The 21,565-nt window shown below is 39.0% G+C and overlaps 2 protein-coding genes across 9 annotated transcripts in view; both read right to left on the bottom strand.

Annotated features, from left to right (window-relative positions):
- The window catches only part of LOC122160132 (protein FAM13A-like), a 32,482-nt gene extending 23,622 nt beyond the window's left edge, over window positions 1-8,860 (bottom strand). For all 3 annotated transcript variants that reach the window (XM_042818402.1, XM_042818403.1, XM_042818407.1), the window contains exons 1-4: window positions 8,784-8,860; window positions 3,241-3,355; window positions 2,465-2,585; window positions 1,600-1,770 (exon numbers count right to left, since the gene is read on the bottom strand). The gene's annotated coding sequence lies outside the window, so the exon portion shown is untranslated. The remainder of the gene's footprint in view (window positions 1-1,599; window positions 1,771-2,464; window positions 2,586-3,240; window positions 3,356-8,783) is intronic.
- Window positions 8,861-8,862: 2 nt separating this feature from the next.
- The window catches only part of SLC16A9 (solute carrier family 16 member 9), a 23,871-nt gene continuing 11,168 nt past the window's right edge, over window positions 8,863-21,565 (bottom strand). For all 6 annotated transcript variants that reach the window (XM_042818396.1, XM_042818400.1, XM_042818398.1 and 3 more), the window contains 4 exons: window positions 13,655-13,798; window positions 12,674-12,769; window positions 10,076-10,984; window positions 8,863-9,781 (listed from right to left, as the gene is read on the bottom strand). In XM_042818396.1, coding sequence (XP_042674330.1) covers window positions 9,603-9,781; window positions 10,076-10,984; window positions 12,674-12,769; window positions 13,655-13,798 — 1,328 coding nt within the window. In that variant the 3' untranslated portion in view covers window positions 8,863-9,602. The remainder of the gene's footprint in view (window positions 9,782-10,075; window positions 10,985-12,673; window positions 12,770-13,654; window positions 13,799-21,565) is intronic.

Raw genomic sequence — 21,565 nt, 5'->3', positions numbered from 1 at the left:
GTCTCATGGCATGCAGTCAGATAGGAAGAAAAAGCCCTTCTTGGTGGGCAAGAGCCATCACAGCCAGAGCACGTGCCCTGCAGAGAGGCCATGGTGGGGTTGCAGCATGGGTAGCCACTTGCCCTGCCCTGGACCAGATCCAGCTGGAGAGACTGTAGTGGCTCTGGGTTAGAAGAAAACACCACAGAATGCAGCCCTGCTGATCCCAGCTGAAGAGTCACTTGCAAACCACAGATGCTAGATGCTCAAGATCAGAGGAGAATCGTAGGGTTCAAAAATAAACCAAGTTTGATCTAAAGCAAAGAAATTCAATCCAACTGCAACTGTTAGCCAGCCCTTCCATGACACGATCCTTATTAGCTAGTGAAAGCTTCACAGCAGCTTTTTTCAAGGATACATGGAAATACAATGCCAATGAAAAGGCAGCACTCATTTAAAGCACTGTCCACAGCAAAATGCTGTGTTTTAGTCATACTGCTTGTCTTCTGGTATCTAACTCATGTCATCTTAAAACAGAACTTATGATTCCCTGGTATGTGTTGTTGCCTTGTCGCATGTAGGTCTTTTACATTGTTTTTCACATGGATAACTGCAGTGAAGAAGAACCATTTCTCTGAGTGAGAAGGTCAGAGAACAGCCTAAATGCAAATTAACCAACTCTTGAAAACAGCACAAAATTTGTTCCATCTGTACTAAATAATCCAGACCCTCTGTGACTGCTCTGGTAGAGATGCCAAATTATGCTGTTGCTATAGGAAGATTATGAACTGTGTGGCATCCGGAACAGGGGGTATTACAATTCCACATAATCAACATCCAAGTCATTTCAGCTACTTTAACAATCTTTTCATTTCCATATCCCAAAACAAATGCCAGGTGAAAAAGCCCACTGGGCAGCATCTCAGAGAATCTCACAGTTAAAGGTGCTGCTTTTTTTTGCAGTTGCCAGCAGGCCAATCAGTGCATGTACCCAAACAGTACCCTGCAGCTGTGAGACCCATGACAACACTGCCTCTTGCCCATCCCAGTGCAGGGCCTTGGGGCAGTGCAGTGCAAAAAGGGCCAGGCAGACCATGTGAGAGCTGAGGGAAGCAGGGAAGGCACGGCAAGATGAGACAGCGTAAGAAGCTGATGGTGTAAAGCAAGGCATACAGGACTCCAGCAAATTGCTCTGCTGTACTCAGAACGATTTTGAAAAGCACAGTTTGTTTTGGGTGGGGAGCTTCAAGAAAAGTCTCTTGCATAAGCAGGGATGCAATTGCCCTGACTTTGTAATCCATATAGCTTTCTAAAAATAGGATAAAACACCATGACAGGCACACAAACCCATGCCAGCACCCATCAGAGCATGCTGACATATTACAGCTGACAGCTTCAGAAAGTAAGACGGGAAACACCGAAAGGCCCCCCCGATTTGTCTGAACAGAAGGAAAACACAGACAGAATTCTGTTGCCCATTCCCTGGTTCAAAATCTTTAAAACTGTCCAGTTCAGGAATGTATTCTCTTTTCTTTCTATGGAAACAGCATGATCCCTTGCTAAATTCACTATGATGCAACAGTTGCAACATCTGGGGCTTGACAACTCTTTCGTACTTACCCCATATAAAAGTATCCTTGAATTATCACAGAAAACATTCAGAGTCAGATACATACAGAGAAGTTTCCATCAGATGAACCCATCTTATTGGCCCCCAAAGTGGGTTTCATTGACACCACAGACACACAGCAGTCATCTATTTTGTTCCAATTAATCTTGAACCACTTGAAACTGAAAAATGAGTAAGTTATAAAAAATCTTGTATTTTAAAGGCAATTAGATGGAACTGGTGGTGAAACTACTGGATCTTTCATGAGGGACAATCAGTACTGAAGTGCAGAAGGAGAAAAATGCACACATTAGATAACTACTGACTAGAAATGAGTCATGAAAAAAAAAGGTATTTCTATACTTTAATCACTACTGCATATATATACACAATACTTTTCTCCATGATTTAGCTGCTAAAAGCCATAGTATAGACTTAAAAGAATGGTTGCCACACATCCCCCATCACAATATTTTGACTGCCTGCTCACCAAACTCAATTGTCAGATGTTGCTGTCCTGACAAGAAAGCAGCTCTCCCCTGTTGCATTGCTTTTCATCTACTTGTAGAAACAGTATACAGGCCACAATCCCTCCTACCAGGCAAGCTTAACAGCTGCCTTAACAGCAATGTCCCCCACCCCCCAACCCAATTTTATTTCTGCTCACAGCTGATGAGGTAGGATCTCATCTCCTTGGGATGTGGATGCCTGGGGGACAAAGGCAGGTACATTTCCTGGCCAGACATGTGCAAGGAAACTGCCTCCTTCTCCATCAGCCAGGCACGTACCAGTCCAGTGTTGTGCCTGAGCAAATATCTCCTGAGTCACGGCAAGGCTATTATTTATTACTGTAGACGCAGCACTACATTAACCCACCTGGCAAGTTTGCAGTTGCTTTCCTCTATCTGCACCCATCTCTGGCAGTGAATGTGTTAGTGCCCTGCAGTGGCTCAGCAGAACCTGTTTCCAGGCAGCTGAATTACAGGCATGTGGAGAACTGTCCAACAAAACAGCAGGAGGCACATGTTAGGAATGCTTGATCACTTACCCTAGCTCCCCTGCACCCCCTTCCCCTGTTTAAACTCATGCATGTTTTCTTTCAAAGGCTTTAGAAAATCATAAGCTTTAGAAAATGGCATACTGGCTTGGCACTTTTTGCAGAACTGCAAGCACCATGTGGCAGGTCAATTGCTGACAGTGCTCTTCTCCACTTGGGGAGAAGTGGTATGAAGGTAAGCTGAAGCCTGCCTCTCCCTGCTTCCTGATTTCAATTTCATTTTCTTCCTCTAATCTCCATCTGGCACTCAAATCTCTTAAATTTCTTAATGCTGTTCCAGGGAAAGCAAGTCAGTATTCAAAATTCAGTATTGCTTCATTATCAAAGGCACTGTCTTGCTCTTGCTGCTAAAGAGCACAAGCATCAGGAAAAACAGCTGTGGGTATGGAGGAAGAAAAGCTCTTTTCAAGACTTACGAGTTATTTAAAACTCTTTTAAGACATATCACAAAGTTCAAAATGCATATGAATAAGGCTGATAACTGAGCTCTATATTCAGGGAATTAACTGAGTGAAAGTAAATCCCAAACTTTGACACAGATGGTAAATTTGAGAGGAAAAGTATTTCCAAAATAGCTGGGGTTAATATTTCTTACCAGTAGAGGTTCTGTGCAGTAAAAATTGAGCATAGATGCAAAGGCTTTTCTGCAACTAGACATCTATCACTGCTCCTTATCATACTTCATATGTCAGTATATACAGCATCTCTTACTGGAAAAGACACAAAGAAATACTTAGTGGGAAAGAAAACCATTCTCTCTCCACAGACAAATATTCAACCTGCTTCTTGGTGCAGGCCACACACACAAAAAAGAAGTTTCGGGAACAGGGGCTTGGTATGAAGGATTGTATTTGTAAAAGAGAACCTTTTCTTCTTTCCAGACAGATTTCTCTGCCATTTGCTAACGGTTGCCTCATTTTTCTCTGCTCCAAATTTCCTAAGCTGTCTTTTTCACTTCAAAGTGAATGTTAGCTTACAGCACTAGAAGTCAATATTTCTAGCATTACAATTGCACCAGAGTACAGAAAACATCTCAATAAGATTTGGCCTCTGCTGCAGCTATGGGTATTTTCCTGCAGTTAAGGGCACCTGGATTTTCTGCTAAGGCACTACAGCAATATTTGAATGAAGCTGACTGAAAGCAATTACTGAACATGCATTCAAATGTAATCAGGAAATGATAACTTAGGAGAATGTTCTTTCATTTTGGCTGATCCCAGGTTTTCTTCTCCAAGAAACAAGAATCTGAAAAATGAAACTTGAAGCAAAACAAAATACTCGTAATTATGGCTTGTTCCCTATCTGTTCATTTTCATATCATATTTGAATGCTGGACTAGCTTTAGCTAAAGCTGTTAAGGACCAGACCATTTCCTGCCACCCCAGTCATCCTCCCAAGAAGAAACATCTGCAACATCTAGCCTGACCAACCCGCGAGGCTCCATCTAGAACCTGGTCACCACTTTCTGATGATTTTCCATGGCTGATAAGAAACCTGACTCCCACCTACAGCTCTATACAGCTCATGGACTATGGACATCTATTTAAAGTAATCATCTCTGGCATAATATACTGCCATTTTACATAAATGATAGTTCCAGCACAATATTATCTCTTTGAAGAAATCTTTGAGAAGCTGCAAAGAAATAAAACACAGTTAGTCCTTGCCTGCTCTCTGCATCTAGCTTGAACAACATCTGAAGTGGGAACTGAAAAAAAAAAACAAAACAGCAGGAATACAGTAAGAGGAGACTTCAGCATCTTCCTGCACCATAAACATTGTCCAAACACATGTGGAAGCCAGGCAGAGGCAGGTTTCTATCTATATTCTTTCCTGTAGCATATTGATACCTTTAGTCTTTACTGATTCAGTATCATTTCAAATGAATTCACCTGAGCATTAACTCTGTCTTCTGCACCCTAGTGATACTAGCTCTTGAGCAAAATTAGCACTCAGAAAAGGTGGAAGACCCTCTAAAATGACATCTTCCCTTTATGAAACTCACATGGCAGCAGCAACTTCACTAGCTCTCCCCATTCCAGGCAAGATGAAGACCCTGTTTTCAGTAATCGAATCCGTCATATTCAAATTAAAGCCTCCAATTTCTGAAGCAACAAGGTACACAGTGTGAGAATTCCCTCTTCCCCATCTCTCTCTCCCCATTTTCAGTAGCCACCATACAGCCCAGTGACTATTTAGTTCTATTTTCTACAATAACAGTGCCTATGGAGACACCAGACAGTCATGCCTAGTCTTGTAAACTTTTTGTCCCTTATCCTGTGACAATACCTTCACGTGATCCTGTTTCATTTGGAGCAAATATTAAATAATACAAGTTTTGTTGTTTTTTTTTTTTTTAATGAACACTTGCCCTCATACATGGTATTTATTGTAATTCAGAACATATCAGATGATTTCAGTTACTCTGATTTGCAAGGACAGCTAAGTAACTAAAAGCAGAGACAGCCACTGTAACCCAGGGACATTTTAACCAAACAGCAAAGTAATTTAATTCCAACAGAAGGCAGCATGGCCCAATGCAACTTGATAAGCATGTCATGTTACCAAATTTTAAAGTCATAATCAAAAAAAAAAAAAAAAAAGCACAAAATCTAGATATGATCTCTAAATATAGAGTTGGTCTGAACATTGGCCATTTACAAAGCAGGTGGGTAGGCATTCATCTTGTTACTCAGCAACATCCCTAAGTCGTTGCTGTTAACCACAGAAAATATGTTTACTTTTCAATGTGAACTATGACACCAACAAAAGTGGAAAGAGTTTAGTCAGGTGATTTTCAGCTTGTAATGAGAGAAACAGGGGAAAAAAAAAACAAAACAACACATTAATTTGAATTATAAGAAAACATCTTGGTAAGTTTAACTATGACAAAGTAAGGCTCAGCTTGGAGTCTGAGACAGCCGGGCATGATGTAGGCTGCATGACCATAACTGTTTCCAAAGAAATTACTCCAAGCTCAGTCCAATCCTCATGCTGGCATGACGTTGTTTACCAAGCAGGCAGTTACGCATGAACCCATACTTTAAAAAAAAAACTAGCTAATCTCAGCTATAAAAAGAAGCATTTCCAAGGGGGTTTCTGGATGGGTACACAATGCAACACCTGTGAAAATGCACTGAAGAGTCATAACAGCTCAGCAAGAAAAGCATGCCAAGGATGCTTCCTTGAAGACTGGAGCCATAAATAATAAGGCTTATGCTCCAAGCATACTGTTTTCCTGCCTCTCACCTTATGCTAGTTCACATACAGGTCATATACAACATGGGAGATCCAAATGAAAAGATCTGTGTTGAGACCCTGGAGCCAAGTCATTTGTCCCACCTTTACTCGTCATGTTCAAGACCTCCATTCCTTCATTAAATGAAGTCTTGAGCATCTGCAGGCAGAGAAATTGTGAGGTCTGCATTCATACCAGTCATACTTGGTTTTAGTTCTGCAGCAGAGAGTCTTCTGGATAGAAGTCTCACAAGCCTTTAACTTGGGTCTTTAGCATAATTCCTTTAGTCCACAGCAAAACTTCAATAAAGCAGTCCTTTGAATTTAAAGAATTCTATTTTGTACTAGACAGAAGCTTTTGCCTGCCCCTTTGAGATATCGATCCAATTTCTGTATCATTTATGCTTTGCCAGTTTTAATCTGATCATCATCATACTCAGCCCAACATATTCATCAAACTTGCCCTTAAAAAGAGCATTTTTTGAAACATCTTTCTATAAAAAATACTGCAATGTCAGTATAATACTACACACCATCTCAGCCAATTTTCATAGCACGTCATCTGTAGCCCTTACTCAGTACATTGTTCAATGGCAGTACGCAGTGCTGGAATCCAGTATCAGCATGAGGAAAACAAACTAACAGCTACCAAAGGAATGCAATTAATTTTTTTGCAGTTAACCATAAAAACTATCAATTAAGCAAGGCACATAATAGACTATAAATCTAACAGAACTTAGTCGTTTCATTTATATTGGGTTTTGGTAACTGCAGTACATTTTCTTAAGATCTGCAAATAAGGACATAAATGTTCTGTTCATGACTGACGTCGTATTAATTTAGGTAATAAGCAATTAATTTATTTTAGAATGAAGAATAATTATCTAAGCATTGAAATTTTTCTGTCCCACATCTGTCTGGCAACAATGGTAAGATTCAGGGAGATGCAGAATTTAATTCTACATGGCAGAACTGTATATTTCCCTACCTCTAACAGCCTGTCAAGACTAATGACCAAACAATCAAACAAAGGAGGCAAAGATAAACATGTTGTACCCATCCTGCAACCTTCAAAAACAAACAAAAAAACAGCAACAAAAAACCCACCCCATTTGAGCCTATTGTTCAATGTAAATGAAATCTTCCAGTCAGAAGTAAATACTTTCAGACAGAACACAAGCATCCCTGAAAATCATTTCCTGAAATGAACCTACCCCTCCCCCAGTCAAAACTAGAGAAGTAAAAGCGAAAGCTGAAACACTAAGTCCTTGCTCTTGTTTATCAGTTAGTATGGGCACAGTGCTCAACCATCTGGTTGGGATTAGCAGTCCTAACACACTGACTGCAGTGGCAATATAAGGTCATTCCACAGCCTGGCTTCTTTCCTCATACACGGATAATGTTATACCAGGAAACTGTCACAAATCACTAGCCAGATTTCCAAACACATTAAGCTGCCTAATTATAGACACTATTTCCATTGCAGAAGAGCACTACACGTTGCCCAATCTTTAACATTAATTGTAGCTGACTTTTTCCAGAAACTAATAAATAATAACGTAACACCAGTTTCATATTCAACGTATTCAGAATGCACTGTTAGCAGAAAGTGAAATACTTTTAAGATATTAACGTGTAGGCACACACATCCTGATCACATCCGATATACCACTGCAGTGTCTCTGAGATGCATAGAATGTTACTACCTCCACATGAGTGCAGTGAAAGCTGACTACAGGTGCAAATCCACTTCAGATTTGCAGAGCTCATATTTAGAATTGGAGCTGCATTTCTGCATATAATGAGTACTCAATATTTTTTCCCCCCACATGCATTGAATAAGAAATCTAAGAAATAAAGAACAGTCATTACACCCAGTTGACATGTGGAGGAAAGAACAGAAGGCCAGATTACTGAACTGTTATTTTTGTCAGACTTTAATACAAACGGAAATAAGAGTCTTGGAAAGCTAGCAGAAAATATCTGAAGGCAACCTGCTTTTTTCCACCTTGGGCCAGAAAAGGGAACTTCACTGACTCTTATATCTGCCCCACTTAAGGGATATCTGACTCTTGCATAACTAGCTCTGAAAAAATAGCGACTCTCTTCATAGTACTTTGACAACAAAGGCTGCTCATTACGTGCATTTCTTTTTATCTTAAGAATTATTTGTGAGCTAGAATCACAGCACACATTTGAAGAACATACTATGGCAGAGAAGTACACATGCATCTGCAGAGAGCAGTATGTAAATCAGGAAAAACTAAAAACATCCAATTCGTACAAGGCTTCCCAATATGTTCCAGTAAACTTCAAGCCTACAAGAAGCCAAGGCACACAGGATGTACCACTGGTGGACAGGAGATTGCTATGACTATGATGTAAGAACAACGGCGTGGGAGAAGCAAAGAAGCTACTGCACAGGGCACTGAAAGCAGAGCAGGCCCAGCTGAGCCTTCCTGCCTTGCTCAGGAAAAGCCTCCTCCTCACACAGCATCCCTTAAGTCACATCGACCTTTGGTTAAGCAAAAAGCAGCACAGGCATATGGAGCTGGACTGCAGTGAGAGAGTTTCAGGGCAGCAGTTCCAGGAGCTCATTCAGGGCCTGCTTGGCATTCCAGTGTTGCAATTCTCACCAACGTATCTCTTCTATTATCCCTCCCGCACATATTGTATTGATCCCTTTTATTTGCTTCTCTTCTTGCTATATCCATTCAGAAAATTGCAGCAAAAATAAGATTAGTATCACATTTTTTCCTTTTTCAGTCAAATCTTCTTTGTTGAAAGCTCTCTGACTCATCACAAGCTCACTTCAGCAGGCCCAGCCAACTAATTGCAGTTGTGCAACAAGAGATGCCCCTGGTACTGCTAGACTGCAGCAACTTGCTTAGAAACACTCACCTGAGGGCTTCTGTGAACACATCTCCAACTTCAATCTGAACACTTTCAACTTGTATAACCACGTCAGCATTTCTTTACATGGTTTCAAAAATCATGTTTATTCCTTGGTTTGAAAGATTTTGGTTCAACAGTATCATAAACAAACTTCACCAAAAGTGCAATAATTATAAACATAGTCCTCAGTCGCAGTGGTAGTAAGAATCTTTACTTTCATCATAAAGTTCATTAATGCAACAGAAGGATGGTTTTGTTCTTCCTCCCTCATTGGCACTTAATTGTAAATTGGAGAAACTTTAAGAAGTCAGAAGGTTAATCTAAACATTGTGTTACGAGCACCTTGCCATAGCATTATATTCTCATAAGGCAAATGTTTGTTTCATAAAGTCTGATTGTGCATCTTGGAGACCTACAAAAGGTGACAGAAATACCAGTCTTCTCCAATAAGAAATAGGCCTTCATTTTTGCTTCGATGTCTTCAACCCTCCACACTCCCTATCCCTTAAAAAACAACAACAACAAAAACAGTACAGCCAATAATACAGCACAATATATCTATTACAGGCTGAGAGGAAATTGCAGTAGACAAAGGCAGAAAACACAGTGCACAGTAGACAAAATAAGATTTTATAAGATAATATTGTTCTTAAAAAAAGGGGATGGGAAAAGGATAAAAAAAAAAGAAAAAAAAGCTGAATATAAACAGCAACAATTTTTCTAGTAGATAAGGATTTTTGGACTTCATAAATAAGTGAAAAATTACTAAAATCCTTTGCTATATAATATATAAAAAGGCATAAAGTAGTGTTTTCCAGTTGTCACCTAAGCACTAGATGCAACTTTGTAGGAGTAAGTATTTGGAGGCAGCTTTGAGCTCTGACTGGTACAGGCATTCCAGCAGGGTAACGCTGCCAACAGCAGAAGAAATCCTCCCAGTAAAACACAAAAGCCACTGAAATAGAATGCAGTGTCATACTCCTGCGTCCAGTCATAAAACCAACCTGAGGGTGAAAATAAAAGAGAAGAGCATCAGTGAAGAGTTAAACAGAACACAGCACTGTAAATCAAAGGAAAATCATGGGGATAAAACAAAAGGTTAAATGTAATTCACACTATGACCACTTACACATGAAATGTGCTTTTAAGCAAAGCCAAAAACAGAACAAAATCCGGAGAAACAGGGTTTAGTTTTTAAGATTTTTATATCATCTTTCTATTGTTATTAGAACGAAGTAGGACTACCCACATACAAACGGGGTTCTGATAATCTCGTGTTAATTTTAACTTGACCTTACCTACAATTGGTGGTCCGAGGCTGTTTCCAAGTCCAGCAAAGAACATCAGTATCCCGTAAGCATGAGTCAGTTTCTCAATTCCCACAGTCTTTGTTGTTACATATGGAAAAATTGACCAATTCCCAGTCAGAAAACCCAGAATCCCAGAAAGCACTGCTAATGTGAAGTAACTTCTGGCAAATGGAATTGCAAGCAAGGCCGCTCCCATCATTAGTAATGTAAGTACATATAGATACAATGTGTTAACCCACTTAAAATCTGCCAGTATTCCTAAAATAAGTTTGCCAATAGCAGTCATAATGCCTATAATGGAAACAAGGGGCATATGATAGTCTTCTTCATTGATGTTTGCACTTCTTGCTATATCTTCCATGAGCAGAGAAGGAGGAAATCCACCAATATCAAAGAGCAAAATGGCAAAAAAGAGAGCTGAAAACACTCTGTTCTTAAAAAGAACCACAGTTTCCTCCCAGTAGTTCAAATAGAGCTGCCATTTTCTTTTAGCTAGTTGCTTGCAGAAGTTTGTCTGTTCCACAACTTTCTTTTTATAAGTGTCTTTCTCATTTACATTTATTGAGCTTAATACATTCTTATTTAAAATATTATCTTGTTTGTAGTCAGGCACATTGTTTGTGCATTTCTCATCAGTGTAGCCCTTTTCAAGGATGCTTATATTTTCTTCAACAGTTTTTTCTTTTTCATGGTAAACAAAGTATTGATCTGGGACTTTGTCTATACGTGCTTTTTCTGTTGAAGGGGAATCAGATGACTCCAATGGTCTCATTAAGCTGCCACATGCTAATATATTTAGAGAAAGTGCACCAACTATTAGCAGGCAACCATCCAGTCCGTACAGCTCAATAAGCTCTCTTTGTAATGCTGCGTATATAAAGAGTCCAACACTTGAGCCTATAAAACAAGAATAACATAACTGAGAACTTTGTTCACCAATAAAAAATTAACATTCCTGTGACAGCATATTTTGTAGTTGTTGAAATGCAGAAGTCATTTGTGCTCCTCTATTCTCAATCTAATAAACTGATTACCTTCCCTGTTTAAGTTTCTTGATTGATTATGCACACAATATTTTTCAAAACATTGGAGAATTTATGATTAACACCAGCAGACACTTTTAGAAACAAGTAGAACCCAGACAGTATCTGATGAAAATTATACACATATCCCTTTAGATACCATGTTCAGTAACACTCTGAATCAGTTCTGTTAGAATTTCACATAAGACCGTTTTCTCCTTTCTCCTCACTGCTGCCACCTGCCTCCTCTAAGGCAGAAGGAGACCAGTGGTTCACCAAGAGCCTTTCTACAAACAGCAGGTGACCATCTGGTGTTTAAAGAGAGTAGCTCAGAGCCTACAGGTAAATTTACTCCAGAGGCACTTCTGAAGCCCTACAGGTCCAAACATGCATTTGAGAAATCTGACTACTCAGAAGAAAATATTGAAGGGTAAGCAACTACAAGGAGCACAAGCATTTTGTGCAATCGTACCAATGTAAAGTATGCACTCTTTGCTAAAGTGAGCATAGATTCATTGTATAATCAATGGATATCCACTCACAAATACAAAGCACTGATTTTTCAAGTCAATTTAAAGACAAATTTTTAATTATTTTCTGAAGAATCTCTAGGTTTTATAAAAGTAATCCATACACTTGAATGTATGAACTAACACTCAAATAAGATCAAGTCCCACAGCCAACTGCCTACAAACCCAATAAAAGCCACTAAAAGTATTTCTAGGGCACAATGCAGTAGTGGTTCCCCTTTATTACACCAGTGTAGGTCATCTGTACATAACTTGGAGTACTAACGGTACTGACCAGGCCTCTCTTAACTAACCACTGCTTGAGAAAAAGGATCAAAGACACAATACAACACAGAAAGACAGCTGTGGAACAGTACACTTCTTTAACTATTTCTACTTGGTTCATTAAGTTAATTTCTCCTGGTAAAAAGTGCAACACCACACAACCTAAAGGCTGAGGAAGGCTGCTCAGCAGCCTTCAAAGAATTTCCCTTCTATTATCAGAGGTTCATTCTTCTAAGATCCCTTTCACATGCATGGATAAAAATTGGGATGAGATTTTGGAACATTCTTTGAGCTTTCAGACATTCATCTTCCTTTTATACTGAAAAGGAAAACAAAAACAAGACTAAGCCCAAACTTTAACTCTAGTTTTTAGGAAATAGTTGATGAGAGATTATGTTAATCCAGCATTTATATTTATATCTCCAGTCTCTTTTATCCATAATCTTGTGTAAGTACAAAGAGAAAGAAGAGAGCTGCGTAGAAAGTTTCCTCTGGTATTACTCTCATGGAACACAGCCCAAGCTACTCATAATCTATTTTCATTTTGGTGAATTGCCTTTTCTCATCTCTATGGATAATCCACATGACCATATAACTGCAGATGTAGTTACTAATTTATCTGAAGCCGACCGTTACATGCTCATTGCTACTGAGGCTTTCACTTCAGGAAGTAACTAAGAAAAATATAATGCTCTGTTTTTCTACTGCCAGAATAATATTAGCTGTGTTAGCACTGAAAAATTAGAGAGAACAGCAATTAAAAATCATACCTGTTGAAATCAGACCAAGTGCAAGGCCTCTGCGTTTGTCAAAATACTGGCAAGTGATGGTAACTGTTGCAGTATACAGAAGGCCACATCCAAGTCCTGCAAAGAAAGAAAAATAAGGCATAAACTGTATTCAGGGAAATGAACATCTGCTTATTCCCTAGATGTGGTGTACCCCAGATACAGAGATGCTTTTAAACCTGGCTCAGCACCCATCACACTGACACTGGTATTTGGCTGCCAGCACTGTCCAAACCTTCTCTCCCTACAGCTAATCCCAGTTGCCAAATCTGCATGAAGCTGGCTCAGTTTGAGCAGTTCACCAGCTCACATTTTATGCTATGTGGAAGCAGTTAAATGGCTGGCCTGGGCCAAAATACAGCTTTGTCTGCATGGCACTGTACCATAGCTAGGACACCCTGCTGGGTCCTGATGGCCAGTAAGGCGTCTAGATTCTTGACACAGTTAATTGGAAATTTGATAACCACCCACAGCAGCCCTCTGCAGCAAAGAAACAGCCCCGCTCCCACCAGGAGAACAGCACTTTCATGCCCTTAGCAGAATACCTTAGGTTCAAACCAGTTATGTGGAGAACAGCACTGATCCTTAATGATCTCTAATTTACTAAGTTAGAATGAGTACATGAGTACAAAATTCCTGAAGGGATTTTATTCTTTTAAGATTAGTGCTTCCAACCCACAGAAGACCTGCTTGAATCTACCCCTCTCGCAGGGTAAATGAGTATTTCCATCTCTAGTAATCATATTAACAGAGAACAAACTGCTTTTAAATCCCGAAGAACATATGCATTGCCTTTGTCTTTCACAACAAGGTAACAGGCTGTGTGACCCACCCTGAAGTAAGTTACTCCGTGGTAACTCAAGTCCCAGACTATAGCTGCCTCTGTGAATCAGCTTCTTTCAGATTACTAAACCAAGACTTAAAAAGCTCTAAGTCTCTATATGAAAGGGAGATGTTTCTTACCAACAACAATCCCATATGAAAGATAGAGAAAGTATATGTTTGGTGCAAAACTGCTCATCATGAGGCCACCAGCCACCATAAAGCCACTGAAGATTGCTACTGGTCTTGCTCCAAAGGATGATACACATATGCTGCACACAGGACCTAGGTAAAAAGCAGGAAAAACAGTCCTGTAAATAGCAGTAACAGGAGGAAATACAAAAACCTTGGTCAATGTTCCTTGTGATAATAAATATATAATTACACTAAAAAACAATTGAGTACACACGGGATTCTTTAAGAGTAGGTTATAAAAACATGAAAGATCAAGCTTGCAAGAATTCTGCTCAAGGAATGCAAAATTATAAGAGCAGAGAGGAAGGGAGAGAGCAAAATATAATATAAAAATAGGGTGATACATACATTCTATACTATAACACTGTGACTGCAAACCTGAGAACTTGTACGAAGGTTCTGAAAAAGAGTCTTCATCTGTACGTACCAAAAAATTTAGACCCTCAGCCAGGCTTTAGCCAAGCAGACTTTTTTTAATAGAAACAAAAAACAGTGTTTCAGAAAGGAGTATCAGTAGTCATCTTGATATGAGATGAAAGGTAGAAAAGCAAAATGGAAAAATCTGATCATAATCACAGTAACAATGCCACCTGGTGCTTAGAGAGAAGAAACATCTGCTGATGTAGCACATAAAGTCCAATGGTACTCTTCCCTGATTTTTGAGGGAACATCTGCCAGTCAGTATTTTATTAAATTACAGTTCATTACCTGCCTTGACTATTATTGTGAAATTATGGAAAATAGAAGTCATTTATTGAGAACGTCCAGAGCAATGTTTACAAAGCTTGCAAGAGGTTTCTCCTTCTCTTTGTCCCCCAACATTTCCTGGTTGGTTGGTTTTTCAAAACAAGAAAAAAATACAGGCAACAGCCATACTCTGCCTCTACTGAATCAGTTCTTCCCTCACAGAAGTTGTAGAACAAGCACTTAATTTTCTGTTGTGTGGCCTTTTAGCATGCAAGCTCCGCATCCTGCATAAATAAGTAACCAGCATGGGACTTGGCTCACAAAAAACAAATTCTCTTCTGAAACCCCCCAGTTCCAAACATTCATAGACGTATCTCAGACCCACAATCCTAAATTTGTCAGCCATGAAATTAGAAGTTTGATATACATTCAAATGACATTATTTAAAGAACAAACAAAACAAAAACCCCTCACCATCTTTGCATCATGTTCACATTGATAAAAAGGCACCTCACAGTCAATAGAGTCTGTGAAAGCAGTAATTTCAGAGTCTGCTCTTTTTCAGGTCGGTTCTCCGACTCACACAGAACTACGATTCCTGGCAGATGGGAGCTGAGCCCAGACATGATATAAGGTGAACAACAACACTTGGAGCTGATGACGGTGCTTGCCTAGGTTTACAGACAGGAGCTAGCAGCTGGGAATGCAGACAAGGTGTTTGTGTGGTTACCAGCCATGGGACAAGGAGTTCTGGCAGGCAGGAGCACTGATCCGTTAGCAGGTGAAACAGCCCTCAGATGGAAAGCAGGTCAGAACTTCTGCCCTATGTGAGAGCTGTTTGGTTAGGAAACTTAAATAGAACAGAGTTTGAACTGAGATTTAACTAGGCAAAAAGTCAAAGTTCAAGAAAAAAGGAGAAAATCTTCTGGGGAAGTTGGGTTTACGTGCATTCTGGAAACAATGAGAAAGGAAGATATAAGCACTTGCTGCTTCTCAAGAACCAGCATGCTGTGGGAATGAAAGCCAGCCAGAATAACTTGGGCAGAGCAACTTGCCAAGAACAAAAGCTGAGAGTGTTAGATTGATGCTGATTCCTAGAATTACTTACAAGAACTGGCAAATTAAGATTGGCATGTTTCTTAAAATTGCAGGGTTTATAATAAATAAAGGATTGAATCTGCATCATATTAAAAAAAAAAAAAAACCAAAACTTCTACACTGAAAGAACGTTAGGCAGTGATAACATAATTCAATTAAGCAGAGGAATTTGCATGCTTTCTACCCATTATTTCTTACCCACTTCCCTGCTGAAACAAACTATTTCCCTTACACGTTCTCTCTACGTTGTGACATATTCTTCTTTCAGAAGCTCTCTGCCCAGCCTGCAGTGCTGATATGGATTGCACTGGTTGCTAGCAAAGGATTCAAAGTAAAATGGGATCTCCTGGAACCCAGCCAAGGAAGGCAGGGGGAGAAAGAACTGAGGAACACATCTGCATACTGTGACAAGGGCACTCTTCTCTGGAACATCATCAGAAGCAGCTCTGACAGGGTCCAAGGAGATGTTCTTCCATCTTCTTCCCATTACAAAAAATAATCCCAAAAGAGAATAGAATGTACAAAGAGATCTTTCTGCTCTGACATGGAAAATAACCTGCACAAAACTAAATAACTCATTCCAGTAAGTTCAGAATTAATATGTCGTCTCACGCAGCAAGAGATTTGGCATCTCAGCAATGGCTCTGTTTATAAGAAGGAGCACCACTAAAGCAGTTATAGATCTCCAGGATGAGAAGAAAAACAGATCCATCTTCCCTTCCACAACAGGCCTTCCTTTCTCACTCCCATTATTATACTGCTAGAAAATAAGTCACAAAAGAAAACCCCCACAAGAGCAAGCATCTTTGTTTCATTTTCCTGCCTCTCCACAGTTCTTAACTCTGTTTCCCAAAGAACACTTTTTTCAATAGGCAAAGTATGTTTGGTTATTACCATGGTATTTGCACAGGAGTTTACTGTACACAAACATGTCATTCTCTACAAGTAATTCAAGCACAATGGGTTCAAAGCAGTTAAATCTGGTTGAACATTCAGGTTTCCCAGAATGGGACTGAGACTTGCTCTGTGAACTCCTGCCCTGTGGATTTTGTTCAAAGTGGACGCTTGTATTCTCAAGAATGTAAGAGTCAACGCACAATCACATAGCAAAAAGATTTACAGGCAGTGTGAAGGTTTTTATTTAGTCAAATGTTTCAGAAGGATCCTTCTACTGATAATACATTTCCCATCATAACATGAACAGAAAATAGAATCCCAGTGGCAATCCTCAACAGGAAGCACAGATAACATTTTGTAGGCCAGGATTTTCTTCAGTTTCCTAAGCAACTCCAGAGGTTAGAACTAGAATTGGAATGATATTTGAAGACATGGCTCACAATATACCTCTCTTACAAATTAAATCTCAGAGGGTTTTTTTCTTCCAAGTAAAGTCTATCAGGAAGAAACCAGCCCACTTTACCAGAAGGGCAGCTAACTCTAGGAAGAAAACTGAGTTCTCTGAAAGACTTCAAAGGCAGCACTGGAACTGCCAGTGGTGTTCTGCATACAACCTATCAATGATCGGCTGCCTGGTAATTGTTCTATATGCAGAAGAGTGGTCCAGATGCTCCCTAGAAAAAAAAAACTGGAAGAGGCAGCAGAAAAGACATGCTTTCTCTTGATGGAAAATGATCAAAGGGAAAGAACTCCAGAAAAGAATCAAGTTTACACTGATATTTTCATTAGGATTTTCTAAATAAACAAAAGATTTTACACTCAGTGAGATCTGGATGTGACAGTGATTCCTTCATGAAATGTGAAAACAAGCCATATGCTGCTAATGCAAGATCTTCACAACTGCTCTGATCTTCCGACCTCTGTAGACACACCTTACAAACAGATGCTTCCGTCTGCAATTTCACTACAGAGCTGTTTTCTTTTATGACATCAAGAGCTAACACTTTCTTCCTCAGTGTTCTTACACAGAGCAAAAAAAAAAAAAAAAAAAAAATGAAAAAAAATTCAAAAAAACTTCACCCTCATAACTACAGTCCTCCTTCCTCACTTCACAGCTACTGAACAAACAGTGCTGGGCAACAGTTCTTTTTCTTATCACCCACATTAATCTGACCCACCCTACCTGTTGGTATCTCTACTAGCTCCTTGAAACAGCAGAGTAAGAGCAATGCTCATAAACTGTAAGTAAAATAAACTGGACGTAACACAAGAACATTTTTTGCATACTACAAGCATTGCTAAAACCTGCTGAAAACAAACACAGTATCCTCTAAGAGTTTGTATAAGAACACAGATAAGAAAAAGAAATCTCTCTCTAACTCATTAAAGAAGATCACTCCCTTTTGATAAAATTTTTAGATGGTCTGGGCTTCTCTTTGGAGGAATCTGGGGACCCTCTCCACTCCTTCCATGTTCTGTACAGTTTCCACAGCCATGGGTGGGAGCTACCATGTGCAAGGCTTTTTGTCTAAAACTCTGTAGATGGTCTTTTGCAGAGTTGTACAAATATTGCTTGACAATACAAAAGTTCACCATTTTTTCAGACATTTAATACAAAGAACCTCAGGCCAGCAGAAACAGTCCATTAATTTATCAAGACCTGCTTTTCAAGAAAATCTTCCCTTTGTTCTTAATCCATCAATAAATGGAAGTGGGAATGAGAGACATACTGCTGGCTTACCGTAAACAGCTGTGGTGCCAACTACGGGTGCCAAGGTCTTTGTCTGTTTTGCTTTTAACAAGTATAACATGGATCTAATTTAATTTCAGGCTCCAAATGGATGTCAAATTAAGAACATTTGGTGCAGGAGAAACAATCTTCAAGAACATAATGCATATTTTCCTCTGGCCTGCTTTACCAAGCAAAACATAAGCGCTTTTAATTTCTTCCTACACAACAAGTCCTACATCATCCCTGGAGCCATCTCCCACATCTATGATAACCAATCAGTGTTATGATATCTCATGTTGTAGACATTGTCTCACCACTGCCCTGTACAATGACACTGATGCATTCTCCTTTTTTTTTTTTTCTTTTTTACTTACTCTTCTTTCAACACACGGTCATAGAAAGTTCCAACTTGAGTCATCCCACAAGGAAGCAATTGGTCAAGTCCCTGTCCCACTTCCGTTTCTAGCTGATGAACTTTTTTCAACTCAGAGCTGGACTGTCCTTAGCCACACAGCCTGTACTCCAACAGGACAGTAACTGAACACCAGAGTACCAGGGAATTTGTCTCAATAAACAAGATGCTGTACTAGGTTTCTATGTCTTGGCCTAAGTTTAGCTCTCACGCAAGCAGAGTAAACACTGTAGAAAGGATATCAGCAAAACAAATGTATCAGCACTCACCAGCATCTACTACTTTAAAAAATGTTTAAAACTACATTTACAGACAGGACAGAAACTTTTCTCACTGCCAGCTGTCTTTCACATAAGGACATAGTCCTGCTTTCAGTTAAATTACAGTATCAATCTAGCAAACTCACTAGACATACCTCTCACTGTCACAGAAGTTATCTGATGTATTTTTCAATGCTGATAATGAGAAAACAAAACAAAACAAAAAAACAACAGAAAACTGGTATCAGTGACAAAAAGAGACTGAATCAAAGTATACAGGCTTAAAAGAAAAAATAATTACATTGCAGTCTCCAAACACAAACAACACTTATCCTGGACACTTCAAATATACCATTTTTAAAGATAAACTTGTTAATCAGCTGAAAGTTAAAACTAAACAACCTCTATGATAAGATTACATACTCTCAAGGAAGCAATTAACTACTGAGAAAAGTTACAAGAGATGGAGAATGCGCTAAACAAACACTTTCTGATTATTTAGAAAAATATCTATTAGCCTGACCATCTATTTAACATAGGCTACAACACACAATGGTCCTGTGCATCTGGCCTGTAATACTAGAACCTGCAATTGATAGAACCAGAATTGATAACAAAAACAAGTTCACTTGTTCTATGATCATGAAAAGGTTCTAACACTGCAGTGTGTTATACCATTGCTTTTGCACTAAAAACACATGCTTTCTGCACTAGTGACTGGGTCTTTCCTGCTACGAATTCTGCAGGAAAAACAGTTTCTGTAAGAGACTGCATGTTCCACAAACAAGAATGAAAATACTCCTTGTACCAATCTAGAAGGCTAATCTACTGAAGCCCTTGGAATTTTAACATGATAAGAGATTGAGACATTTCTACAAATAAAAAAAAAAGGATTAATTAACCGTATCTTTTTACAGGCTTTTTGTAGCCATTCCTGCTCTTCAATGAGCTGATCTTTAATAAAAACTCTTTTAGAGAATTACAGTTTTTAAGGTCACTTTTTACACAACATGAAAGAATTCTGATGAGCTTTACAGTCACTGACACTAATGCATCCTTCTTACACAGCAAAGAAAGAGGAACAAATCTCCTACAGAGAGCAACAGAAGATATGATGGGTGCACAGATTCATGAGCATCATCAATTTCATTATTTTAGTCTTTGCTAAACCTCCTTCATAAGTCCCTTATTTGCAATAAAGAGCTTTTATCGTCAGAGCCAGAAATTACTCCCTCAAGACATAAGATTTCATATAAAAGAACAACAGGATTTTTCCCTTATTTCCTGCTGTGAACACCGAACCAACTGGACAACATCATCATTACTGTTTATGTTAGTCCCACAGAGAAACTTTTACATATTTCAATTTAAAGGGTACTGGGGGAATTTTCCAGTAGGATACCAGCACATCACAGAATTGTAAACCCTCAAAAGCATTCTAGTTTTCAGAGGTTAGGATAATCACAGTGCCCTCCAATAAGTTTAAATCAAGTAGAGTTACTACTAAGGTCAGATCCCAGATTGACAAGACAGCAGGATCTTCCATTTAACGTAGAATAGGGGACACAACTTTTGTTTTCAGTCAACTCTAATAACTTCAATGCAATTAAAATATTTCTCTGTACTTTTCTTTGAGCTAAAACTACAAATTACTGTTCAGCTTTCAAATCCCAAACTGAAATAATAAAATCATACTGACAGACTGTCAAAATGTCAAGCAATTTAATCATTCCACACCAAAGCAATTTATAACAGCACCTTTTTCCTGCACCATTCAGTCACAGAAGTTTCTATTTGCCTAAAAGCACATTACTGACAACTGATCACAGAGGCAAGGCAGAGGGAACTAAGAAAGCTGGAAATCAGCACGGTGTTGCCATATGAAGAAAGGGTCTGAAGCTCTCATTAGAGGAGTGAGCCAAAGACTTCCAGTCTGCAGAGAGGTTTTTCCTCACTCCTTCTCTTGCAATCCCCCTCTGCTTAGTTTTCCTTCAGTAACTATCTTGTTTGGCCTTATTTTCTCCCACAAGTTTATTTAGGCTTTAATCCTTTCATAATAAGAGTAAACGCCCTCAAAACAGAAAAGTAAAATTCTATAAGAGAAGAATAGACTCATACACCCTCAGACTGAATATAGTTGTGTGGTGAACCATCTGCCTTTGCCTCTTCCTGTTCTGCCTAGTGATATAAATCCCTAACACAAATGTAAGAACAGTATTTGGCCATTTAGAGTTGCATAAAGCAGAGGCTTTTGTTCAGTTCTGTATCATGATTTGAATGTCAGTTCTCTTTTCAGGAGAGATTTCCTCAGAATCCTGAACTAGATTTCAGCCATTAAGTTACTTGAATGCTTTTGCCCATAGCAATATTTCTGCTGATGGGCCATTTTTCTCCGGATTCAGCAAAAAGGTAATAGCTCCCTTGACAAATCTTTGAGAAGCAGAAGTTAGTCATGTTACCAGTAGAGTACCCATGGCTCAGTAGTAAAACAACAGCAAAACGGACCTATGGACTTTCGCAACACTACTTAATTTTCACAAAACCCTGCTGTTCCTCTTCAGGACAATGTCTTACTAAAATAAATAAATAAATAAAAAGCTTCCAGTGAAATTATTTTATTTAATGCCACTTTCATCCATGGCTCAAAAACCTTCAAGAACAGCTTTTTTTCACCTCAAACAAAAAGCAAGAGAGCCCAAATCTACTTTACTTGGTGAATTTATTTATAGAGATAAAAAACAAGTAACTAGTTTATTAACTGATTTTTTTTT

Source organism: Centrocercus urophasianus, unplaced genomic scaffold, assembly GCF_019232065.1.
Source record: "Centrocercus urophasianus isolate 14NV4802_14NV808 unplaced genomic scaffold, USGS_Curo_1.0 seq_17, whole genome shotgun sequence".
NCBI lineage: Eukaryota > Metazoa > Chordata > Aves > Galliformes > Phasianidae > Centrocercus > Centrocercus urophasianus.
This window is presented reverse-complemented; position numbering and strand designations above follow the sequence as displayed.